This window comes from Microtus oregoni, unplaced genomic scaffold, assembly GCF_018167655.1.
Source record: "Microtus oregoni isolate MIOR12 unplaced genomic scaffold, Mior012 000013F_ref0000133, whole genome shotgun sequence".
NCBI lineage: Eukaryota > Metazoa > Chordata > Mammalia > Rodentia > Cricetidae > Microtus > Microtus oregoni.
This window is the reverse complement of record NW_024543072.1, coordinates 33012834-33034892: the sequence shown is the minus strand read 5'-3', so window position 1 is coordinate 33034892 and position 22059 is coordinate 33012834. Positions and strand designations below refer to the sequence as shown.

The window sequence follows — 22059 nt, the reverse complement described above, 5'->3', positions numbered from 1 at the left end:
ACTGCCTTCAGCTTCTGCACCAAGCCTCTTGCATAAGTGGCAAAAGAAAATCATTTTCTAGCACCTCTGTAAGAGTCATCAAGGATAAGGAAACCAGCAAGAACATTCCTGGAAGTTAAGAATGCAATTCTCCCTTAACCCCAAAACCCGCCCTCCCCACAGTGTGGGAGCTCACTGAAATAGGATCCAGGAGCAAGAGATAAACATGTCCAATATATATATATATATATAAAAACAATAACAGAGATACAGTAATACAGGCCTGCCTAAATTGTACCAGTTAAGAAAGGAACCCCCAACACAATTGATACGATTATAAACACCTTGTTATGACTTAATGGCCTGTACAACAGACCTATAAAAATGATTTTTTGAAAAAAAAAAAAAAAAGAAAGAAAGAAACCACAAGACACCCCTTCCTCTACTGGAACTGGTCACCCACCTTCGCTTGTCATCATGACTGCTGGAAATGGGAAGTAGTCCTTTCATTTATTTTTGTCTGTCTGTTTTGGATTTTTTGTTTCTGTTTTTTTTTTTCTTTTAAATTTTTGGTTAGAAAGTTCTCTAATCCATGAAGCAATCCTGAAAAGACATTGTTTTTTTTCTTTTTTCTTTTTTTATAAAATTAGGCAAATGTTGTTCTGTCTCCATTCTTTTTTTTCCTGGTAAGTGTATTTTTTCTTTTCTCCATGTCTCCCTCATCTTCACAACATGGTGGGAGGAAGCCAATCACACCTGTCTGTTTCCTAACAGCTGGCAGCCCATTATGCTGCACTGGCGAAGGTCTGTGGCAGCCCAGCTCTGCACCCAGCTCACTGTGCCTTGGAGGCAGTGGTGGTGGTGGAAGCAGCCCCACCGGCAGAGGCTACTGTGAATAGAGAGTTCTGGATGGATTCAGCAGAGGTGGAGGAGGCATGAAGGCTGGCTGTAGGTGCAGAGTTTCCTGTGGAGGCTGCAGCTGCAGAAACCAAGCTTACTGGGTTGCTGGTGAGCAGAGAGAGGTTCTGAGGGTTCAGGAACAGAGGGGCAGTCACGATGTTGGGGGCTCCTCCTGCATTGGCAAATACCAGGTTCCCAGTAGCATCCAGTGACGTTATTGGAAGAGAACCACTAGAAGCAAGAGCTATAGACAAGAACCCAGAACGAAAGAACATTAAACTTCATCCTGGAGAAGCCAAACCACCCATCAGCAAAGCTCTACTCAGTAGCAGAGTATACTCTTCACTGACTATATACTCAATTCTAATGCTCCAATTATAATGTTATTATAATGCTATACTTAAATGACAATGCTATACTGACATCAACTCAAGTTTATTTATAATTTTGAAGCATCCAAAGAACTGGAAGTCAGTTTAATAAGTATAAGCAGGACAAATGAATGGGGAAGAATCAATCATGTTTCTATCTTTTAAGTCTCAAGTTTATGTCATTTACTTACAAAGATTTGTTAAAATCCAACAATTCTGTTTTTTCAATGAAATTGACTTAAAACTATCTCCATTCAAAAGACTACTAGTTAAAGTGACTGAGTGTTAAAAATACATTTAGCTTTTAACAACAACTACCATTATGTAACATTATTTGACAAAATTTGTATAAGATGAAAGTCATCTTTCCAAAGGCTTTAGTCATGAAAATTTATATATTACTTAATAAAGAAAAAGGCACAATTTAAAAATTTTGTTTTTATACTTCTAGAGGCAGAACACTTGACTCTTATGAACTGTGCAAAGAATACTGTTTATTATAGGAGGAGATACAACACACAATGATGTGTGAGTGATCTAAGGCTAAGATTTGCTAATGAATGGTGCAAAATTTTTCTATGATGCTTCCCCACAGGACATATCACTACATGTTATTTCTAGTTGAAAGGAATCCCTGATTTTGAAAATGAGTATACATACAATATACAACCTGGAGCCCTGGTGCAGGCTGACAGACGTGTCCTGGACTCAAGGCTCAGGGTCACAGAGTGACTGTACGTCTTTCTGGAGAATGCTCTACAGACACTCATGCCTTAGGAAAGGCATAAACTGTAAGCCAGAGATATGCCCTATACAGGAAAATGGGACTCATCCCAAATATTCTAAAGGATGCTGTTGCACAATGAAAACACTACACATCCATCTAACCATCAGTCCGGACACAAGTCAGTCAAATAGAATCCAACAAACCAGCAGGGCAATGCAGGCCACAATTCGATTTCTATCTTGTAGTTTAATATTGCCTACAGTAAGTATCTGGTTAGACATATCACTCACTGAAACGTGCCAGGACCTGCCAGCTTGTTTTTGATCCCAATAATTCTTATTTAATTATAAAGTATTTTAAGAAAAAAAAAACCCAAACAAACCCAAAAATTCTTTCAGTCCAAACATGAATTTTCCCCAAATAAACATCTTTAGGCATAAAACTTAGATCCTGAACAAGGCAAGGTAGATCCTTCACTGTATGAATAAGTATCACCTTAAGTAACAATGAGAAAAGGCTGACATGGACCCAAAAAGGCCTTGGAAAAAGTATTTATAATCCAAGAACATATGTCCTACACTGATGGGAATATACAGGGGGGAAAATTTAACAAGGGTGAAAAATATCCCAGAGATCTGTGGGATGTATGCTACCATTCCACATGGCTATCTTCAGGTGGGGATAGAACTGGGGAGTTTTACTTGAAGAAGCTTGCCTTGAGATAGGTTAACATCAGGAGGAAATCTATCTTTCTATTCATAGAGAAAGTAAAGTGCAGATTTCTTGGAATAAATCAAATTATGCAATGTTTGTTGTTCTGACAAACTCACCTGTACATTCTTGTACAAAACTTTTTTTTTTTTTACAGGACATCTTGATCTTCAGGAACAACTTAATCAGCATTCAACTCTCTCCTCACCTTAATCTCTAGCAAGGCAGATAGCCTCCAACACACATACACACACACTCAGGTGCAAGAAGCAAGAAAAAAAAAAATGCTACCGACCTTGAATAGTAGCCAGTGTACTGTTGCTCATCAGGGCTGGGCTCAGAGCCCCGCCCAGAGTTCCCGGATTGAGACTGAGTAAGGCACCTCTGCAAGTGCAAAAGAGGAGTCACTCTACTGCCACGCACACATACCTGTTATTTTGACAACATACCAAATTGATAATAAAATAATGATAATAAAGAAAACTTCAGCTTAGGAAAAATATGGGTATACTTTCTGTATACTTTCAAATGGTTACAAGTTACTGCTTCTTTGATATTTACTTGTATAAACAAGATTATGATAGGCATAAAATATAAAACTTTTAGTCATTCTGACTTTTCTTTGAATTACTTCATTAATTTTTTCTAGAAAAAAACTGGAAAGGATAATCCCTATTCAACAATAAAAATATAAAATTACCACACTACAATCATTGCTTCTCTATTCACAATAGCTAAGGAATAAATGAAATTAACACAAACTGATGAATGGATAATAAAACTGGTACAAATATACAATAAAATTTTATTCAGCTGTAAAGAAAAGTGAAACCTGTAGGTAAATGGAGAGAACTGGAAAACATTAAGTGAATATCCCGGGCCCAGCATGACAAAGGCTGCATGCTCTCTTTCATATTTGACTCCTAGCTTTGAATCTTTAGCTTATGTTTAACTTGGAGTAACCATAGGTTAGAAAGCCTGAAAGGGTCCATGAGATGGGGAGACAAGAGGCATGATGTGTGGTATGAAAAGAAGAGGAGGAAAATATGGGGATTAAATGTTTGAGCAGAGGTGACAGAGAAGGAAGATGGGTCAACAAAAACTAAGGATTTATGAAAAGCCTTATGGAAACCCCCTGTGTGTAAGCTAATTAAAACACATGATAAACAAATAACAGAAAGCCAGGCAGTGATGGCGCACACCTTTAATCCCAGTACTCAGGAGGCAGAGGCAGGTGGATCTCTGTGAGTTTGAGGTCAGCCTGGTCTACAGAGTGAGTTCCAGAATAGCAAGGGTTATTACACAGAGAAAGCCTGAATTAAAAACCAAACCAAACCAAAACCCAAACAAAAACCAATGTTGTTCCCAGAAGACACAAGTTATTAAACAAAAATCTCAGTGCCATTCATGGGATCCTTCCCTACAAATTATTGGTCTGTGAGGCTCCAGAAGCTAGCCCTCTTATTTAAAAAAAAAAAAAAAAAAGTTAAACACTATAGGCTATTGCCACTGCTCTTAGTTGCCCATCATAACTAGATTTTAAGACCCTATTACTGAACACACATATACTTAGGTTGCCGTATATAGAAACATCAATCTGGAACTGACAAGGAAATTTCCTCTCTGCTGGCTAGTTTTCACGGTGCCAAGAGGTGCTATATAAACAACGGGAGAGAAAAGGTAGCAATAGTCTTATCCAATGCTAGATCCTGTATGTTACAAAACTGACCAATCAGGCAAAATATATTTATTGGTACAACAGTGGTATGACTGTTCCAGGGGCAAACAACTGATTTCTGACTTGACTTGTGACCTATTCATAGAGGGATACAGCCTGGTACTGAAAATCTAGTCAAAAGGCCATGGATGAGGAGGTCATGGCAGCAGACACCAACTGTTGTTTTATTAAATGGCTACAGTGGATTGTCCTTTATAACTATGTTAATACCCACAGATCTATGATGCTGTTAACCCGGGTCCGAGAAGTTTGTTTTTGTAATGGACAATGATAAACGCAGACTCATAACTGGTCAAATTATTGAGTGACTGTTGAGTATGCAGCCTTAAATAGGACATCTACATCAACCTATCTTCCTAGCACCAAAACTCAGGGAGTATTGAAGATGTTCCTGGGGCAGACAGGGTGTAAGAGCTGGAGTACTATTATAAAATGCTTTCTTCTAGACATGACAGTGCAGTCGCACACAACGATTATCTGAATAAGATCGAGCCAGCCAAGTTAGTGTGGATGGAGAAGGGCTCAAAAGGCTGCATCCCCAGTTAAGGAGCTAATGGCAGTTGATGGCTGCAGGAAGAGGGGAAATAATTTCTCTTTTGTGGGGGAGGATATCTCACATTGGTAGGTTACCCAATTCATGTGCATATAGGCACACTAATTAGATTAGCTACTTGAAGAAAAAAAAAAGACAGGAAACACGAAGTTGTGTGTGTATGAGAGTTCAGGGCAGTTTGGGAGGAGTGGGGAATAAATATAATAAAAAAAACATTGTATACATGTATGAAATTATCAGAGAATAAAAACTATATGAAAATATATAAAACCAGACATGGTTACTCCAAGTTTTATCCATTTTTGAGAATAAGAAGGTAAACTACAATTTAATGAAGAAAGCTTAAGGCTATGTAGAATTCTGAGCTCTCTTCCTGGCTCTTACAGCTGAGTCACTCATTGACTCAGTCCTGTGTCATCACGTGGAAATGGTAGTGTGGCTACTTAGAAACTTATGTTCATATCTGTAATCAAAGCAGTCCAGCTCAGATTTGCTGTTCATTTAAGAGTGATGAAAACTCTTCCCTATGAGTTACAGTAATGGGTTTCTAGTTGTATGGTGGTTTGAAATAAAACAGCACCCCGCAATGGGAGTGGCACTATTAGGTGTTGTGGTTTTGTATGAGTAGGTGTGGTTTTGTAGGAGGAAGTGTGTCACTGTGGGGGTGGGCTTTGAGGCCTCCTTTGCTCAAGCTATGCTCAGCTCAGTGTAGTAGATAATTCACTTCCTGTTTTCCTGTGGATCAAGATGTAGAACTCTTCAGTTCCTTCTCCAGCACCATGCCTGCTTACATGCCAATATGCTACCCACCAAGAAGATAATGGACTGAACCTCTAAGACGGTAAACCAGTCTCAATTATAAGTTTTCCTTTACAAAAGTTGCTGAGGTCATGTCTCTTCAGTGACTGAAACCCTAACTAAGAGATTCTGTTTTGAACGCAAATGGAATTGGAAAGCTTCTTACCCAGCAGCAAACTGTGAGGGTGCCATCAGGCCTGGGTTGAGTCCTGCAGCAGCAGCCATGGCAGCAAGACTGGCATTTGCTGGCAACTGTGCAGCTCCTTGGAGAGCAGCAGCAGCTGCTGTTTGCAAGCCAGATGCTGTCACCATCACCTGGCTGGCCCCGAGAGGAGAGGGAAGAGGTGTGGAGGTGGTCTGTGTTGTGCTGGTCTCACTGGCACTAGAGGCCTCAGAGGTGGAGGCTGAGGCAGAAGGGGAGGGACTCAAAGAGGGAGATGTGACTGCTGAGGAAGCAGGGGGTGCTGTAGAAATCACGGTGGCTGTGTTGTTGGATGTGGTGTCTGTAGTGCCTGAAAAGAGAATCAGATTAGGAAATGACCTTCTGTAAATGTGTTTGGAAAACTAGTCATTTCATTCAGTATCTTGAATCAAGGCGATTATTAATCTACTACCCATTAATCCTTAATTTTTCTTTTTCTTAAGAATAACCTAGTTTTCTAGATATATTTCTACAGATAATAATAATGATGATGATAATAATAACAACAACCATTTAAAAACCAAAGCTATCCGTCCTTTAAGAGACAAGAGCAATAACACAACTCTGAAAGAAACAAGCCTCTCCCCTCCTCCAGCATCAATGTTCTATTAAAAAAAAAGAAAAAGAGGAAATGAGGGGCTGGAGATATGGCTTGTTAGGTTAAGAGCATTGGCTGCTCTTGCAGAGGACCCAGGTTTGACTCCTAAAACTAACATGGAAGCACACAACCACTGTAACTCTAGTTCCAGGAGAATCTGATGCCCTCTTCTGGCTTCCAAAGACACCAGACACAATTATACCAGCATTGGTATTATGAAGCCTAACCCCCTTCATTATGTCTTCATAAATCTACAGGACCAAACAGTGCCCTGTTGCTGTGGTGAACCTGTCTGGTAGACTCAAAAGTACTTCCCCAGTTGCATCCTCTTCTAAGACTTAGCCCCTTGTTTTACAGGAAGATAAATGTACTTTCTTATTTCTCTTCTACAGGCAAAAACGTTTCAATGTACTTTGAATCTTTTCTTGACCAATTTTCCATTTTATGAAACCTAATTTTACCGGTAATGTTAAGTTCTAAAACTGCCCATTTTCATAAAATCGCAAGTCTTGAGGTCAAAAAGCTTAAATTATTACACTTTCCTCTTCACTGCATAATCAAATATATCAGCACCTTGCTATGTCTTGTAGGCTTACTAGGACAATACTAGCCAAATTAGTGCATTTAATCTAGGCTAGGAAGTGATGAGTTCAGAAACTATCCAGGGTTATCTAGTTGTAATATATTACCCAAATCCTAGGTAGGTATCTCCAATTTGAGTATCATGAAACCACTATGACATAATATATCAACATGATCTTTAAATAAATCCTCCCAGCCATAGAGTCATGTTCCAATTCATATACCTCCTTTATGCTCCAAATTCTTTGGCAATTTAATTTACCTGAGCACTCTATGCAGCCTTTTGGGGCCTTAGCACCCTTAGCAAGATGCTCTCACATGTCTTACAGGGTACTTAGTAGGCATTAGATCCAAGCACAAGTAGGATACCTAGCACCTGTTTTCCACCCTTTTCTCTCTCTTTTTTTTTTTAAAAAAAAAAAACAGCTTATTGAAGTATAATTTATATTCTATAAGACTTGCCCAATTTAAGTGTAAAGCTCAATAACTTTTTATCAATTTCCAGAGTTCTTTAACTCTCACACAATCCAGACTGTAACACTTGCACCACCAAAAATTGAGATCCCTCACTCCTACTTGTAGCCACTTGCCAACCCTATCCTGCCTCCACAGACTGGTATTATCTTTTAACATTTCACATACACGGAATTGAACAATATGTGATTTTGTGCATCTTAGGCTATTACTTTTAGTGTTTCACTACAGTGAAACAGAGTCAACACTTAGCTTTTTGAGGATGAATTCTACTCAATGGTGCAGATATGCTGTGTGAGCTTTGGCTTGTTTCCAGTATGGGGTTGTTATAAATATGCACACACAAGAGTTATGGTGTGGATATGTTTTCATGCTTCTTGAGGAAACTGATTCACTGGATGATAAATCTATATTTCTAACTTACAAAGAAAATGCTAAAGTGTTTTCCACAGTGACTGTACCACTTTACATTCTCCTACGTCATGCACTATGAACTGTAGTTTTTCTGATCCTCAAACCTCATCTATCTTTTGATTGCAGGCATTCTATGAAGTATGTTTTAAATTTCCCTAACAAGCAATACTGTTGAGCATCTTTTTCCTGTGCTGTTTTCACTTGTGTACCTTCTTTGATAAAGCATCCACTTAAATGTTCTGGGCTGTATTTTTACTATTGAGCTTTGACAGTTTTTAGTATATTCCACATATAATTTCTTTTTTGAAAGACACATGTTCTATAACAAACATTTTCTTCCAATCTTTGTCTTGTGTTTTCATTCTCCTCAAGATGTCTTCTATAGCACAACAAACTTTGTTTTTTATGATCTTCTATTATCTTTTGTGTTTGTGTATGAGTACAGATGTCCACAGAGGCCAGAAGACGACACTGGACTCCTTGGAGCTGGAGTTACAGGTAGTTGTGAAATACCCACCACAGGTACTGAGAACTGAACTCACTTTCTCTGCAAGGGCAGCAAGTGCTCTTGATTGCCGAGCCGTCTCTCCAGCACTGATTTGTAGGTGATGTATCTATGAGTCCTTTGCTGTACAAAATCATAAAGACTGCCTACAATTTCTTAAAAGTTCTATGGATACATCAGTCATCTGACCATTTGACTTGCCATGCACAAGAACCTTAAATAATCTTTGTGCATTTTGGCACCCAACTGCTGCAGGAACATTTGTTAGGGACTTTGAATTGTCTTAGCTATTTGTCAAAAATTAACAAAGGATAAATTTAAGCCTCCTCCCAATTGAGAGCTTTGTTTCATGTAATCTACTTTATGAACAGTTTATTCTTGCCTTGATTACTTGTATCTTTATAATTATCTTTTGAAACCTGGTTATGTATATCCTCTAAGTTCATTCTTCTCAAGTTCTTTTCATATATATTTAAAATTAGATCCCCGTTATATTTATGTTAGAATAAGGTATCAGTTTATTGTTTGAAGAATGACTATTGAATAGGAAATAAATCAATTAAGCTAGAGACGGACAAGTGTTGTTTTAAGAATGCTGAAATGTGAAATGTCTCTTAGAAGTTAATCTCAGGCCAGAGAATAACAGAAAAATATTTGCCATACAAACATGAATACCATGTCTCATCCCTAGAAAGCATGCACACAAACACGTACTTGCACACACAAGCACACGGTGTACACAATGCCAGGTAAGGTGCTGTGGGCTTTCTAATTCCAGTGCTGGGGAGGTGGCAACAAAGCCCTGGGGCTTGCTGGTCAGCTAGCTCAGCCAAATTAGTTAGTACCAGGTCCCAATAAGAGAATTGTCTCAGGGGAAGGTGGGAGGAGAAGGAAGGGCAGACAGAAAAGAGGAGAGGAGAAGAGGAGGGAGGGAAACGGGCAGTCAAGATGGGGAAGGACAGAGAGGGAAAACATGGAAAGAGATTTCTTGATTGAGAGAAGCATTGTGGGGCTAGCAAGAAACCTAGAGAAATCCCAGGAATCCACAGGATGACCCCAGCTAAGACTCTAAGCAATAGTGGAGAAGGTGCCTGACCCTGTAGTCAGATAGCAACTGATGGAAGCAGATGCAAAGATCCACAGCAAGCACTGAACTGAGCTCCCAAAGTCCAGTCAAAGAGAAGAAGTGATAATATGAGCAAAGGGTCAAGACTATGATGGGGATACCCACTGAAACAGTTTATCTGAGCTAATGGGAGCTCACTGATTCTGGCCAGACAGCAGGGGGACCAACATAGGACCAAATTAGGTCCTCTGAATGTGGGTGACAGTTGTTTAGCTGGGACAGACTGTGGAGCCACTTGCTGTGAGACCAGGATTTATCCCTACTGCTTGTACTGGCTTTTATTTGTAGCCATTCGCTTTGGAGGGATACCTTGCTCACCTTAGATATAGATATAGTGTGTTGACACCCCTTGGGAAGCCTTACTCCCTTTGAGGATTGGATTGGGGGTGGGGAGGGAAGGTGGAGGGAGCGGGAACTGGGATTAGAATGTAAAATGAGAAAAGTTTTTTTTTTTTTTTAAAAGAGAGAGAGAGAGAGAGAGAGAGAGAGAGAGAGAGAGAGACTTGTCTCAAAAAAATAAAGAGCTGTCCTTAGGAGCAGCATTTGAGGGCTGACTTCCAGTCTCCATATGCATGTGCATTAGCATACACGTGTAAACACACATGCACAAGAATTTAATTTCAGCTACTTACTAGTTTTCTACATAAATTCTGCATAAATTCTTTTCTTACTATCATTTTTTGGGCCACTTTCTTAGAGTACATACAAACACAACTGATTTCATATGTTGGTTTTGTATCACACAATAGGACAATGCGAATAAGGGCAGTTTAAGTTCTCCCCTTACTAAACTGGCTGTTACAATGTTAATGGTGAAACAAATGAAAAGATCAGGAGAACAGGGCTGGAGAGATGGCTCAGAGGTTAAGAGCGTTGCCTGCTCTTCCAAAGGTCCTGAGTTCAATTCCCAGCAACCACATGGTGGCTCACAACCATCTGTAATGGGGTCTGGTGCCCTCTTCTGGCCTTCGGGCATACACACAGACAGAATATTGTATACATAATAAATAAATATTTAAAAAAAAAAAAAGATCAGGAGAACAAATGTCCTCAGCAGAAGCTGTTGTCTTTGGTCACTTAAGTATGCTTTTTGCTGCAGATTTTGAGTAGCTGCTCTTGATCTGTAGAAGCAGCTTCTTCTGTTTCAGGTCAAAGAGCTTTTATCATGAATGGGTTTGGATTTATTAAATACTTTTTATCCAACTATCCAGGATTTATCTCAATTCAATCTCTATTTCTATTTTTCAATATGTTAATTGGTGTTCAGATACTAAACTGACTATGTATTCTTGGGGTAAATTCCCCAGTCATGATGAATAATCTTCTTTTATATGTTGTCAGTTTTGATCTGCAAAGATATTCTTTTCCTTTCTCCTTCTTTCCTTCCCTTTCTCATTACTGGAGATTGAACTCAGGAACTTACACATAACAGACAACAATTCTCAGCTTCATTTGCAAAGATTTAACTGAGAATTTAAAATATTTTCATGAGGGCTACGAGTCTGTATTTATCTAGCTTTATATCAGAGCATTGCTTGCTTTGTTCAAAATAGCTTTCTCTTCTTTATATTTCAAAAATATCTGATTAAACAAGAAATTAGGCCGGGCGATGGTGGCGCACGCCTTTAATCCCAGCACTCGGGAGGCAGAGGCAGGCGGATCTCTGTGAGTTCGAGACCAGCCTGGTCTACAGAGCTAGTTCCAGGACAGGCTCCAAAGCCACAGAGAAACCCTGTCTCGAAAAACCAAAAAAAAAAAAAAAGAAAGAAATTAATAACAAAAAGTTCCACAGAACACTATTAAAATCATCAGGGGTTGGGCTTTTATTTGTTAAGTTTTTAATTAATTATTGCTCAACTGCTTTTGGTCTATTGACAATCTGTTAGTTCCTAAGTTATATGTCATTTCAATCTACATGCTCTTTGTTTAGAGAAAAGTTGTCCCAAGAACTCCAATTTGCCACATTGTACAGCAGTTCTAAGTATAAACCCTAAAGAATTGAAAATACATGCTTACACACAAACCTGAATATGAAATTCACAGCAGTAGTACTAAAAATAGCTAAAACCTGCTACTACTTCAATGCTATTGACTCATAGATAGTAAACAAAATGCTGCACATCCACCGAATGGAATGCCATTCAGCACTGAAAGGGAAGTACTTATATATTTTACAATATTGATAAAGTTAGAAAACACGCTAAATGAAAGAAGTCTGACACACTGAAAGGGCCACTTACTTATATGAATTCATTTCTATAAATGCTCAAAGTAGGCGATACAATGAGATAGAGTAGAAGAATAATGCCTGGATAGGGGGAGGACTAATAATTTACGGACTTATTCTCTGAAGTGATGGAATTATTCCAATATTAGGTAATTATAACAGTTCCACATGTTTTCAGTATATCAAAACCCATTGAACACTTAAAATTATATACTAAAAAATGTGAGCTATAAGCTGAACATGTGCCTTTAATTCTAGCTATTTGGGAGGCTAAAATAGGATTGAGGTCAAGGATAGCCCCATCTCAAAACACAACAAAACAAAATCATGAACTATATCCTAATTATAACATTTTCATTATGTTTTTTGTTTGTTTCTGAGGCAGGTTCTATGTAGCCCTAGCTGTCCCGAATCTCATTATGCATACCAGACTGGTTTTGAATTTAGATATCCACTTGCCTCTGGCTCCTGAGTGCTTGGATTAAAGATGTGGGACACCACACTGTTATTCTGGTTCTGTTAGTTACTGATTTTGATGATATACATTGTTTTCTTTTTTCTTGATTGCAGATGAATTTGTTAATTTTTAGTTGCATTGCTTTTCCCCTGACTTACTTCATTATTTTTTGCTGTAATTCTTGTCATTTGCCCTTTCTGCTTACATTGGGACTAATTTTTTCTATATGATGATTTTTTAATTTTTTTCAAGAGAGGGTCTCACTATTTGCCTAAGCTAGCCTTGCACTAATTCTCTTCTTGCCAAGGGTTACAGTCATAGGTATGCAGTTGATTCCTACCTATACTCCCAGAAGCTTAACTGTTTCTCTGGTGTCTCTGTCAATGGGGACTGGCTGTCCTGATGACTGGCCCTCCCTGCTTGGATCACACTGCATCACTACTGCGTCTGTGATGCTTCATTTTCAATTTTAACATTTTTCTTAATTTCTTGATTTTTTTCTTTGGCATAAACTTCCAATTTAATTTCCAAATATTTGAGGATACCACAAATATTTGTTGTTGATTTCTAAAAGGACAATATATATTACACGATTTTAATTCTTTAAATTCACAGGGTCTTGACCATATGTTAATTTCCAAATAACCAAGATTTGTCAAGTTTTTTTTTTTTCCTGTTGATTTCTATAAAGACAACATAGCAGGGTGTGGTGGATTTCTGTGACTCCAGTCCAGAGGCTCTGACTGCCTCACACAGACATACAGGGAGACAAAACACAAATACACATAAATTAAAATACAGACACACTCTATGATTTTAACCCTTTAGTTTACTAAGCCGTGTTTCCTGGTTGAAAGTGTCTTGAAAGAAGGATGTCCCAGGTAAACTTGAAAAGGTAGTTTTTACACAGGCATGATAGCTAGGTCATAATTGGTTGATAATTTTCAAGTATTGCATATCTTTGATAATATTTTGACATAGTTCAAATTAATCATTACAAGTGGAGTATTGTTGAACTATCCATTTCTTTTAATTCTGTTCATTTTTCCTACCTGTATCTTGGACCTCCATTGTTAGGTAACTAATTCAAATTGCTATTATCTTCCTGAGAAATACATTATGAAACATTTTAGAAAGATAACTGGAGACAGAACACTCATAGGTGACTGTAGTTTTGAGGTACTTCTTTCTGGAGGAGTGCTATCTTATATCCACTCTAGAAGTGTTTGCCAGGACTGTTTATGTGCTAAGCACATGAAAAAGTGAAGACAAATACATCATTTAACAAGTAGCCAGCAGTGGTGGAGCACACCCTTAATCCCAGCACTTGGAAGGCAGAGGCAGGAGGATCTCTGTGAGTTTGGGGGCCAGCCTGGTCTACAAAAGAGCTAGTTCCAGGGCAGGCGCCAAAGCTACAGAAAAACCCTTTATGGAGAAAAAAAAAAATCACGTTTTATTATAAAGTGGTAGACGGAGAAAATATTTTTCCATGTTTCTTAAACCTCATTCCAAATGGCAGTAAAGAAATATACAAAGTAATGAGATTTCCAGGGATGGGAAAGAGGACAAAACGAGTAGTGGTAGAGAAACCAATCAGAGGACAGTTAGTGAAGGAGAAGGTTATGATTGAGGTGGGAATTAATCCCTTTGTTGGAGCTCCAAGAGAAGTACAAACTCAGAGTTGCCATACATCAAGGCAGGAGAAGGAGAATGGAGAAGAGACTGATTATTATGGAACTGTTCATACACTAGCTCTGGCAGTGGGCTTGCCCATCTCTCTTCAGATCTTGCATATGAGCTGAGTTAATATTATCAACTACTCAAAGAAAAGAAAGAAATCCAACTGAGAAATTGAGGATTCAAGTGTAGGTAACAAGCAAACAAAGTACCTGCTTTGGTGAAGTGTTAGTGCACTGGGGAGCAATTTCCTCTGAGATAAGCCTCTACTGTGGAGTGAAGCTCGTTAAAGCACAGGGTGTTCTAAAAGGAGTTTACAAACAGTCCATCTGGTAGAGAAGAAGTTCTTTAAGCTCAGGAAGTAAACAACCCAAAGCTTCTAGAAGTCCCTGAAACTGACCAGATACACTAGGGCCCTCCCACAGCAAGCATATATAAGAACTTGCTGAGAGACACTCAGCCAAGCCACCCAAAAGAAACAGAAATAAGCTGAGCGGCTTAGAGAGGACACACTGCAACCTGTCAAAATCTGCAGGCTGTGTACTGCAGTCCACATTCCCAGCTTTTGTGAGTTGTCCCATGCTGGGGTGGGCTTTAGGTGATGTAGCTGACTTTGAGTACATTTCTGCTCCTCTAACTACTCTCTCACCCATATTCCTGTAAGAAACACCAAGTTGGACTCTGTGGTACCCTTACTCTGGTCTGTCATTGGTTTACAATCTAAGGTAGACAGATGTTTTTGTTCACGTCTTCTTCCCAGGAATAGTGTCACTTAAGTTTTTAAAAACTGTGTATGCCTATTTTATGAGATGAAATTCTCAATGAGGCTTAACAGTCAAGAGTTCACAAAGTGCTGTTTATATTACATAAAAACCTAACATTTTCTAATGGCTTAGAAACACAGTATGAAGTCATCTACTGAATTTTTATGGCATGGTAAAGTCACATAACTGAAGAGACATTATGAACCTAAAACATAAATTTATAAAGAAGTCTTTAATTCCAAATTAAGTTAAATTTGCTCATGAAATATCATAAAGCAATCTAATAGCTTACAAACATATAATAAATTAGTATAGCTTATGTATTATAAAAAATTTGAGACAATCCTGAATCATTTTAAATGCTTTGGGAAAGGTTTTGTTCAGAGGAGGCCAAAGGAAAATATTTATTCATTTTATTATGAATATATCAGGCAATAAACTGGGCATCAGAAAGAGCACAGTACTTACTTCGTTAGAAGTAAACACAAAGGCACCAGGTTGATGGTGCACATCTTTAAACACAGCACTAGGGAGGCAAAGGCAGGCAGATCTTTATGAGTTCGAGGCCAGTTTGGTCTACAGAGCTAATTTCAAGACAGCCAGGGCTACACAGAGAAAATTTGTCTTGAACCCCTGCCCCTCAAAAAAGAAGTACAAAGCCTATTGGGAAAGACAGATTTGTCAAAATAGATTGAATAATGAGTAAATGACAACTTTTAACTTCCTGGAGAAGGGGAAGATAAAGAATACTTCCAAGAGAAACTGATACATAAGCCAGAGTAGCTTATCAACATCACACCAAGAACTGACTATCAGACCAAGAACTGAGCACTACGATGGGTATTTCAAGAGGCAGGAAATAATTACAGGGATATGGATGGAGTTTGCCCATGTGTTGGGTGGGGTAGGCAAAGGTCTAGTACAGAAATACTCAATACAAATGATTTTATATGTTTCTTTAAATGTAAAAAAACATTACTACTGAAGGTTTGCGAAGAAAGGAATCGCCTGAATAAAGGATGTTTCAAAAAGTTAAGTTTGAAAACAATGTAGGAGATGGATTAACAGAAGAAAAAACAATTTTAAACGTTTTCCTTTTTTTAAGCTGGTCCAGTGGTGCACACCTTTAATCCCAGCACTCAGGAGGTAGAAGCAGGTGGAATCTGAGTTCAAGGACAGCCAGGGCCTGGTCTTAAAATAACACTATGCTGAGCTCAAGTTCAAGTTTACACACATACACAGATAGAGCTTATGTGTTCGCATGTATGTGGAAGGAGGCCTGAAATTGATGTTTAGTGTCCTCCTTGGTTGTTCACTACTTTATTTACCAAGACAGGGTCTTTTACTGAATCTGGAACATCTGGCTAGCCTGGCTACCAGCTTGCTCTGGGGAATCTCTTTCTGTTTCCCCAGCACTGGGATTAGGGATGGGCTGATAAGCCCACTTGACTTTTAAGTGTGCACTTTGTATCTGGACTCTAGTTTTCATGATCATGCTCACTAAGCAATCTCCCTAGACCCCTAGAAATAGATTTTTTAAAAAAACAATTCGTAACTTAAGTAGCATCTTCTTGATTTGGCAGGCCTTCTGCTTACCTGTAAGAGAGAGATTAGTCACTGCAGCGCTGGTTAAGGGAAGGACAGGGTTGACTGTGAGGGTAGTTGCTGTACTGTTTGTCACAAGGCTTGGAGTGGTTGCCACCTAGAGGTCAGATAAGAAGAAAAAAATGCATGTTAACATAAGCAGAACTGAAATGGGCCTTAAATTTGAATAACATTGAGTCAGACAGACTACATATAAATCAGCCAGAAATAGTATAACTGTCAAGATTACCTAAACAAGAGAACTATTTGGTAGCATCAGTGCTTATATTGTTTTTACTTTTGATTTTGTGGCTGCATGATTGTCTTGTTTTTAATCTTAACTAAATGGTAGAGAATGTGAAGCAGACTCTTTTTCTGTTTGTTTTTCCAGACAGAGCTTCTCTGTGTAGCTCTTGCTATCTCAGAACTCACTCTGTAGACCAGGCTGGCCTTGAACCCCAAGATCTTCCTGCCTCTGCCTCCTAAGTGCTAGGATTAAAGGAATGGGCCACCTCTGGCCTGTTTTTTTTTTTAAAGGACAATCTTATGGTGAGGTATAGTGGAGCACGCCTTTAACTCCAGAGGCAGAGGCGGACAGATTTCTGAGTTCCAGGCCAGCCTGGTCTACAGAGATAGTTCCAGGATAACACAATGAAACCCAGTCTCAAAAAAAACCAAAAAACCCACAAAACAAAAAAACTTAGTATGTAGCTGTAGCTAGCCTAGAACTCACTTGACTAGGCTGGCCCTCAATACAGAGATCAACTTGCTTCTTCCTCCTGAGTCCTGAGATTAAAGGTGTGTACTGTTATTGGGGCCAGGGACCCAGGGTTAGACAGAGCATAGGCCCAATATTACTCGCTAAATGGACATAGCATTAAACCAGCTTCCAAATAATTATCATTACAGATTATTGCATCTCTCAACTTCATCAGACAAGCTCCTTTTAAAAAGAACTAGATGGAGATTACACAAATAGGAGATTTAGGAACATGTGTTCCTAAAATGGACATCTAGCCAGGCAGTGGTGGTGCACCCCTTTATTCACAGCACTCAGGAGGCAGGGGCAGGCGGATCTTTGTGAGTTCAAGGCCAGCCTGGTCTACAAAGTAAGTTCCAGAACAGCCAGGGCAACATAGAGAAACCCTGTCCTCAAGAACCAAAAATCCAACAAAGAAACAAAGAAAGGGAAATTTATACTACACCCACTCTTTCCAAGGCTCAGGGATCATTGCAGAAGAGGGAAAGGGAAGATTTTAAGATCCAGGGAAGATGGGTGATTACAAGGAAACTGTTTTCTTGAAACAGAAGGGCACTTTACATATGAACTCACAGCAATTGTGACAGCATGCATAGGACCCACTGATAAAATCCCAGTGTGCAGGGAGGTGGGCATCAACTCCAACTCCTACCTGTCACATCTGTTAGGAGCAGGAGAGGTTTCTTTAAGGTGTGGCCATTGGTAAGTTAATCATACTCTAGTGGATAATCATACACCTAAGAATACATAGACAGCACAACTTGGTCCTGATGGCTTTAAAAAAAACAAAGGGGACACAAGTTGTGTGTGTGTATGTGTGTGTGTGTGTTTGGAGTTGCAGGAGTTGGGGAAGGGAAAACAGAATCAAAATATACTGAAATTTTTAAAGAACTAATAAAAATGAGGTTTGTGTATATAACCAACGCTCAGCTCTAGTGAAGCAGATTTTCTTTTGGTTTTTCGACACAGGTTCTCTGTGTAGTCCTGGCTGCCCTGCAATTCACTCTGTAGACCAGGCTGGCCTCAAATTCAGAGATCCACCTCCCTCTGCCTCCCGAGTGTTGGGATTAAAGGTGTGCACCATCTCTGCTCGGCTGTGAAGCAGATTTTAAAACACCTTAGCATTTCCTTTTGAAATATGATAAGCATCTTATGATTTTGTAAGACACTATCTTTTTCCTATGGTAGCTAAGCCTAAAAACAAAAGTCACACAAAACTGTTAGCTAATGACTATGATTTTTGTAATTAAAACTTTACCATTTAATAACCCACAACTTTCACTTAATAAATAATGCTGACCTTAGTTTTAAAAACCTTGTGGAGTCAGGCGTGGTGCCACATCGCCTTTAATTCAAGCACTGGGAAGCAGAGGCAGGCAGATCTGTTGAGTTTCAAGTCAGCCAAGGATACACAGAGAAACCCTGTCTCAAAACCTTAAGGGGTGGCACTAACATAAAATAATATTAAAATAAAATAAAAGCAGATTAACAACAACAAAAAGAACAAAAATGCAGACTTAACAATCTGTCCATCTTTTGAAGCCTGTCTGGCATCATCTGGCAGTGATCTATAATTATCCTAAAAGGAAGAAAAAGTGAACGAGGGAGTCCTATGACCACGGCATGTCTCTTCCATCTAGGAATAACGTTCTAATGGGAATGAAGAAATGACTCAATAAGGTTCTATATGAAATGCTGACCTACTGTCTGAGAGTGAAGATTTGAGATGACTATGCATACCTGAGAATTTGCTGTCACTTAATTATCTAAGTTTAGCCGGGCGATGGTGGCGCACGCCTTTAATCCCAGCACTCGGGAGGCAGAGGCAGGCAGATCTCTGTGAGTTCGAGACCAGCCTGGTCTACAGAGCTAGTTCCAGGACAGGCTCCAAAGCCACAGAGAAATCCTGTCTCAAAAAACCAAAAAAATAAAAAAATAAAAATAAAAAAAATAAAAAAATTCTAAGTTTACTAAAATGGGCTTTGGGACTGAACAGGAAGGAACATAACTTTTTTTTCTAGGTAACTAGAAATCAGGAGCAAATCTACCATTATAGTCACAGTGTAACCTTAGTAGCTACAGAAAAAAATTGCAAAGAAACAGAAGAGAATTCAAATTATTTACCTTAAAAAATAAAGGAAACCGTTAAGTTCTTGGGTTCACAATGAAAAATTTCATAATTTTGGAAATATTTAAGAGTAGACATTTTAGCTGGGCAGTGGTGGCGCATGCCTTTAATCCCAACACTTGGGAGGCAGAGGCAGGCGGATCTCTGTGAGTTCGAGGCCAGCCTGGTCTACAGAGCTAGTTCCAGGACAGGCTCCAAAGCCACAGAGAAACCCTGTCTTGAAAAACTAAAAAAAAAAAGAGTAGACATTTTATATATTTATTCAACACGTATGCTACACACATACACACACACACTTCCTTAACTGTTAATAGTTTGAATAATGATGGCTCCCATTGGTTCCTATGTTTGAATTCTTGGTCCCCAGCTGGGAGTTAGGAAGGATTAGGAGGTGTGTGACCTTAGCGGAGGTGTGTCACTGGGGTGGACTTTGAGGATTCAAAAGACCATCCCACCAGCAGTCTCTCTACGTCTCCTACTTGAGGATCAAAATGTGAGCTTTCTGCTATCCCTATATTCCAACATCAAGGACCCACCTTCTAAAAGTGTAAGGTGAAATTAGCTGCTCTCTTGTCAAAGATGCCATAGTCATTCATTGCATCTTATTGCAATAACAGACAGGAACTGAGAGACATCTGCTAGGAAATGAATTCCCTTAATAGGCCATTTGTAAGACTACAATTTAGCCTGTGAAGAGTTTGTCTCTTCCACACCCATTCTTACCAATGAGGTTGGGCTGGGGAAAATTGCTTTGATAGGTGAGCTGCTGGTTCCACCACTGCTTGGTGGATTGATTCTTTTTTCCTTCTGGCGGCGGTTACAAAACCAAACACGAATCACCTCCTTTTCCATGTTGAGCTGTTCAGCAATCAAGGTGATATCTTCCGAGGTAGGCTTTTGATTCTAAGAGGGGGGAAAAAGTCCACCTTTTTAGAATTTCAATTTATATATTGTCACATAGAAGATTGAATCCAGGGACAAATGCTCTACATCTGAATTATATCTCTAGAAAATCTTTTTTTCTCTTTCTTCGTCCCCTCTCCCCCAAGACTGGGTTTCTCTATGTAGCTTTGGAGCCTGTCTTGGAACTCGTTCTGTAGACCAGGCTAGCCTTGAACTCAGAGATATGCGCGTTTCTGTCTCCCTAGTAATGGGATAAAGGCGTGCGCCACTTCTGTTTCTTCTTCTTCTTCTTTTTTTTTTTTTTAAAGATTTATTATGTGTGTGAGTGTTTTGCCTGTGTTTTTGTATAGTGTCTTCAGAGACCAGAAGTCAGTGCTAAATTTCCTGGACCTGAAATGGTTGTGAGCTGTCATGCAGGTGTTAGGAATCAAACCTGGACCTATGCAGATCAGGCTGACCTCAAATTTACAGAGATCCACCCAACTCTGTTTCCCAGGTGCTGGAATTAAAATGCCTCATTCCTGGCTAAGGTCTATTAATCTTAACATTAACAAAAGAATACAAACTTACATATTACTAGCAATGTATGCATTTCTCAGTGCTTTTTGCTTACTACCTACCTTGGACCTCATACTATGCTTCTGAGGCAAGAAAAAAAAGACAATTTCATAAGTGCAGCAATTTAATCTTGAAATCAAGTGAAGTGTCCCACCACACTTTAACAAGAAGCAAAACCAACAGAGTCCTGAATCAATGTTTCCTCAAGTAAACACAGCTCTACAGCTCTTTCATTTTGGTCGAATCCTTTTTTTTTTTTTTAAAAGCCAGTATCTGTTGAATTAACTTGAACTACGTAAAAAGAACATTCAAGGTCATTAGTGTTGTGTCCCTAAAATACCATTCCAGACATTAAAGATGCTAAAATTGAGGCAACCAAACCACACATGTTTCTTCTGGAACAGGTATGGTTTCCTCTGGAGGCCTATGCTCATGAAACTGCTCTGCCTGAGGTACTTTTCTCCCACCTTTTCCAGTTTGTAGGATTAATTCCACGCTGCTCCGACCAAATGCTCACATAATTAGAACCAAGGTCTCTCTTGAGCCCTGCAGTATTCAAGTGTCAGTCGTACAGTATCTTACTTCCTTCATATTAAGATGCCTACCAGGGCGGAGGAAGACAAGGCTATGCTTTAGTATCTACAGTCCCCCAACAGTCACAACCAGATGCAGATGAAAAGTCAACCTCACTGACCTCCATGAAACTCTTCTCTAAGGCCACACGGATGTTGGTCTCTATGCTGGTGCGTTTTTTCCTCCTACGATTCAAGCCCTCAGCCCCCAACCCTGGAGAATTCAGGGCACTTGGGCTAGATGCTGTAGAATCAGATGAGAGGTTCTCTATAAGAGTGAAAAAAATACAGGGAAACACAGCTGAGCTTAAGGATACACATACATAATATATATGAATAAAACTGACCAAATATTTAAGGCTTGATGTTAGTGTGACATTTGTAATATAATTCACACTGAAGCACTGCTCACTACCATCAATTCTGTACTGTTGTTCTTAGCACTCTCTGTCTCAGGATTATCTTTTGTCACCATTCATTTTCGGTTTGATTCTGAGACTACAAAGGCTCTATTTTTCACTCATATTTCCTTTAGTTCTGTTCTTTTGTTTGTTAATAAGCTCTGAGGATACAAAGGAAGAAAATTCTCAGAAATCATTGGATATTTAATATTTAATTTCAGAGATGATTTCTCAGTTTCTCAACATAATTCAAACATAGTAGGGAAAGAGTACTTCTAAGTTCTTTAAAGACAAGAGGGTATTGTTTCTTAACAGCTGAACAAGCCAGGGCATGGTACAATAGATTTCTT

The 22059-nt window shown here is 39.1% G+C and overlaps 1 protein-coding gene across 8 annotated transcripts in view; it reads right to left on the bottom strand.

The window, feature by feature from the left end:
• The window catches only part of Pou2f1 (POU class 2 homeobox 1), a 152242-nt gene that overhangs the window by 14162 nt on the left and 116021 nt on the right, over nucleotides 1-22059 (bottom strand). For 7 of the 8 annotated variants that reach the window (XM_041663055.1, XM_041663054.1, XM_041663052.1 and 4 more), the window contains 6 exons: nucleotides 21431-21576; nucleotides 19999-20178; nucleotides 16400-16505; nucleotides 5944-6289; nucleotides 2984-3072; nucleotides 443-1123 (listed from right to left, as the gene is read on the bottom strand). In XM_041663055.1, the coding sequence (XP_041518989.1) occupies nucleotides 813-1123; nucleotides 2984-3072; nucleotides 5944-6289; nucleotides 16400-16505; nucleotides 19999-20178; nucleotides 21431-21576 (1178 nt within the window). In that variant the 3' untranslated portion in view covers nucleotides 443-812. Of the gene's footprint in view, nucleotides 1-375; nucleotides 1124-2983; nucleotides 3073-5943; nucleotides 6290-16399; nucleotides 16506-19998; nucleotides 20179-21430; nucleotides 21577-22059 lie in introns of those variants that run through there. The other variant, XM_041663051.1, reaches the window with a different exon arrangement.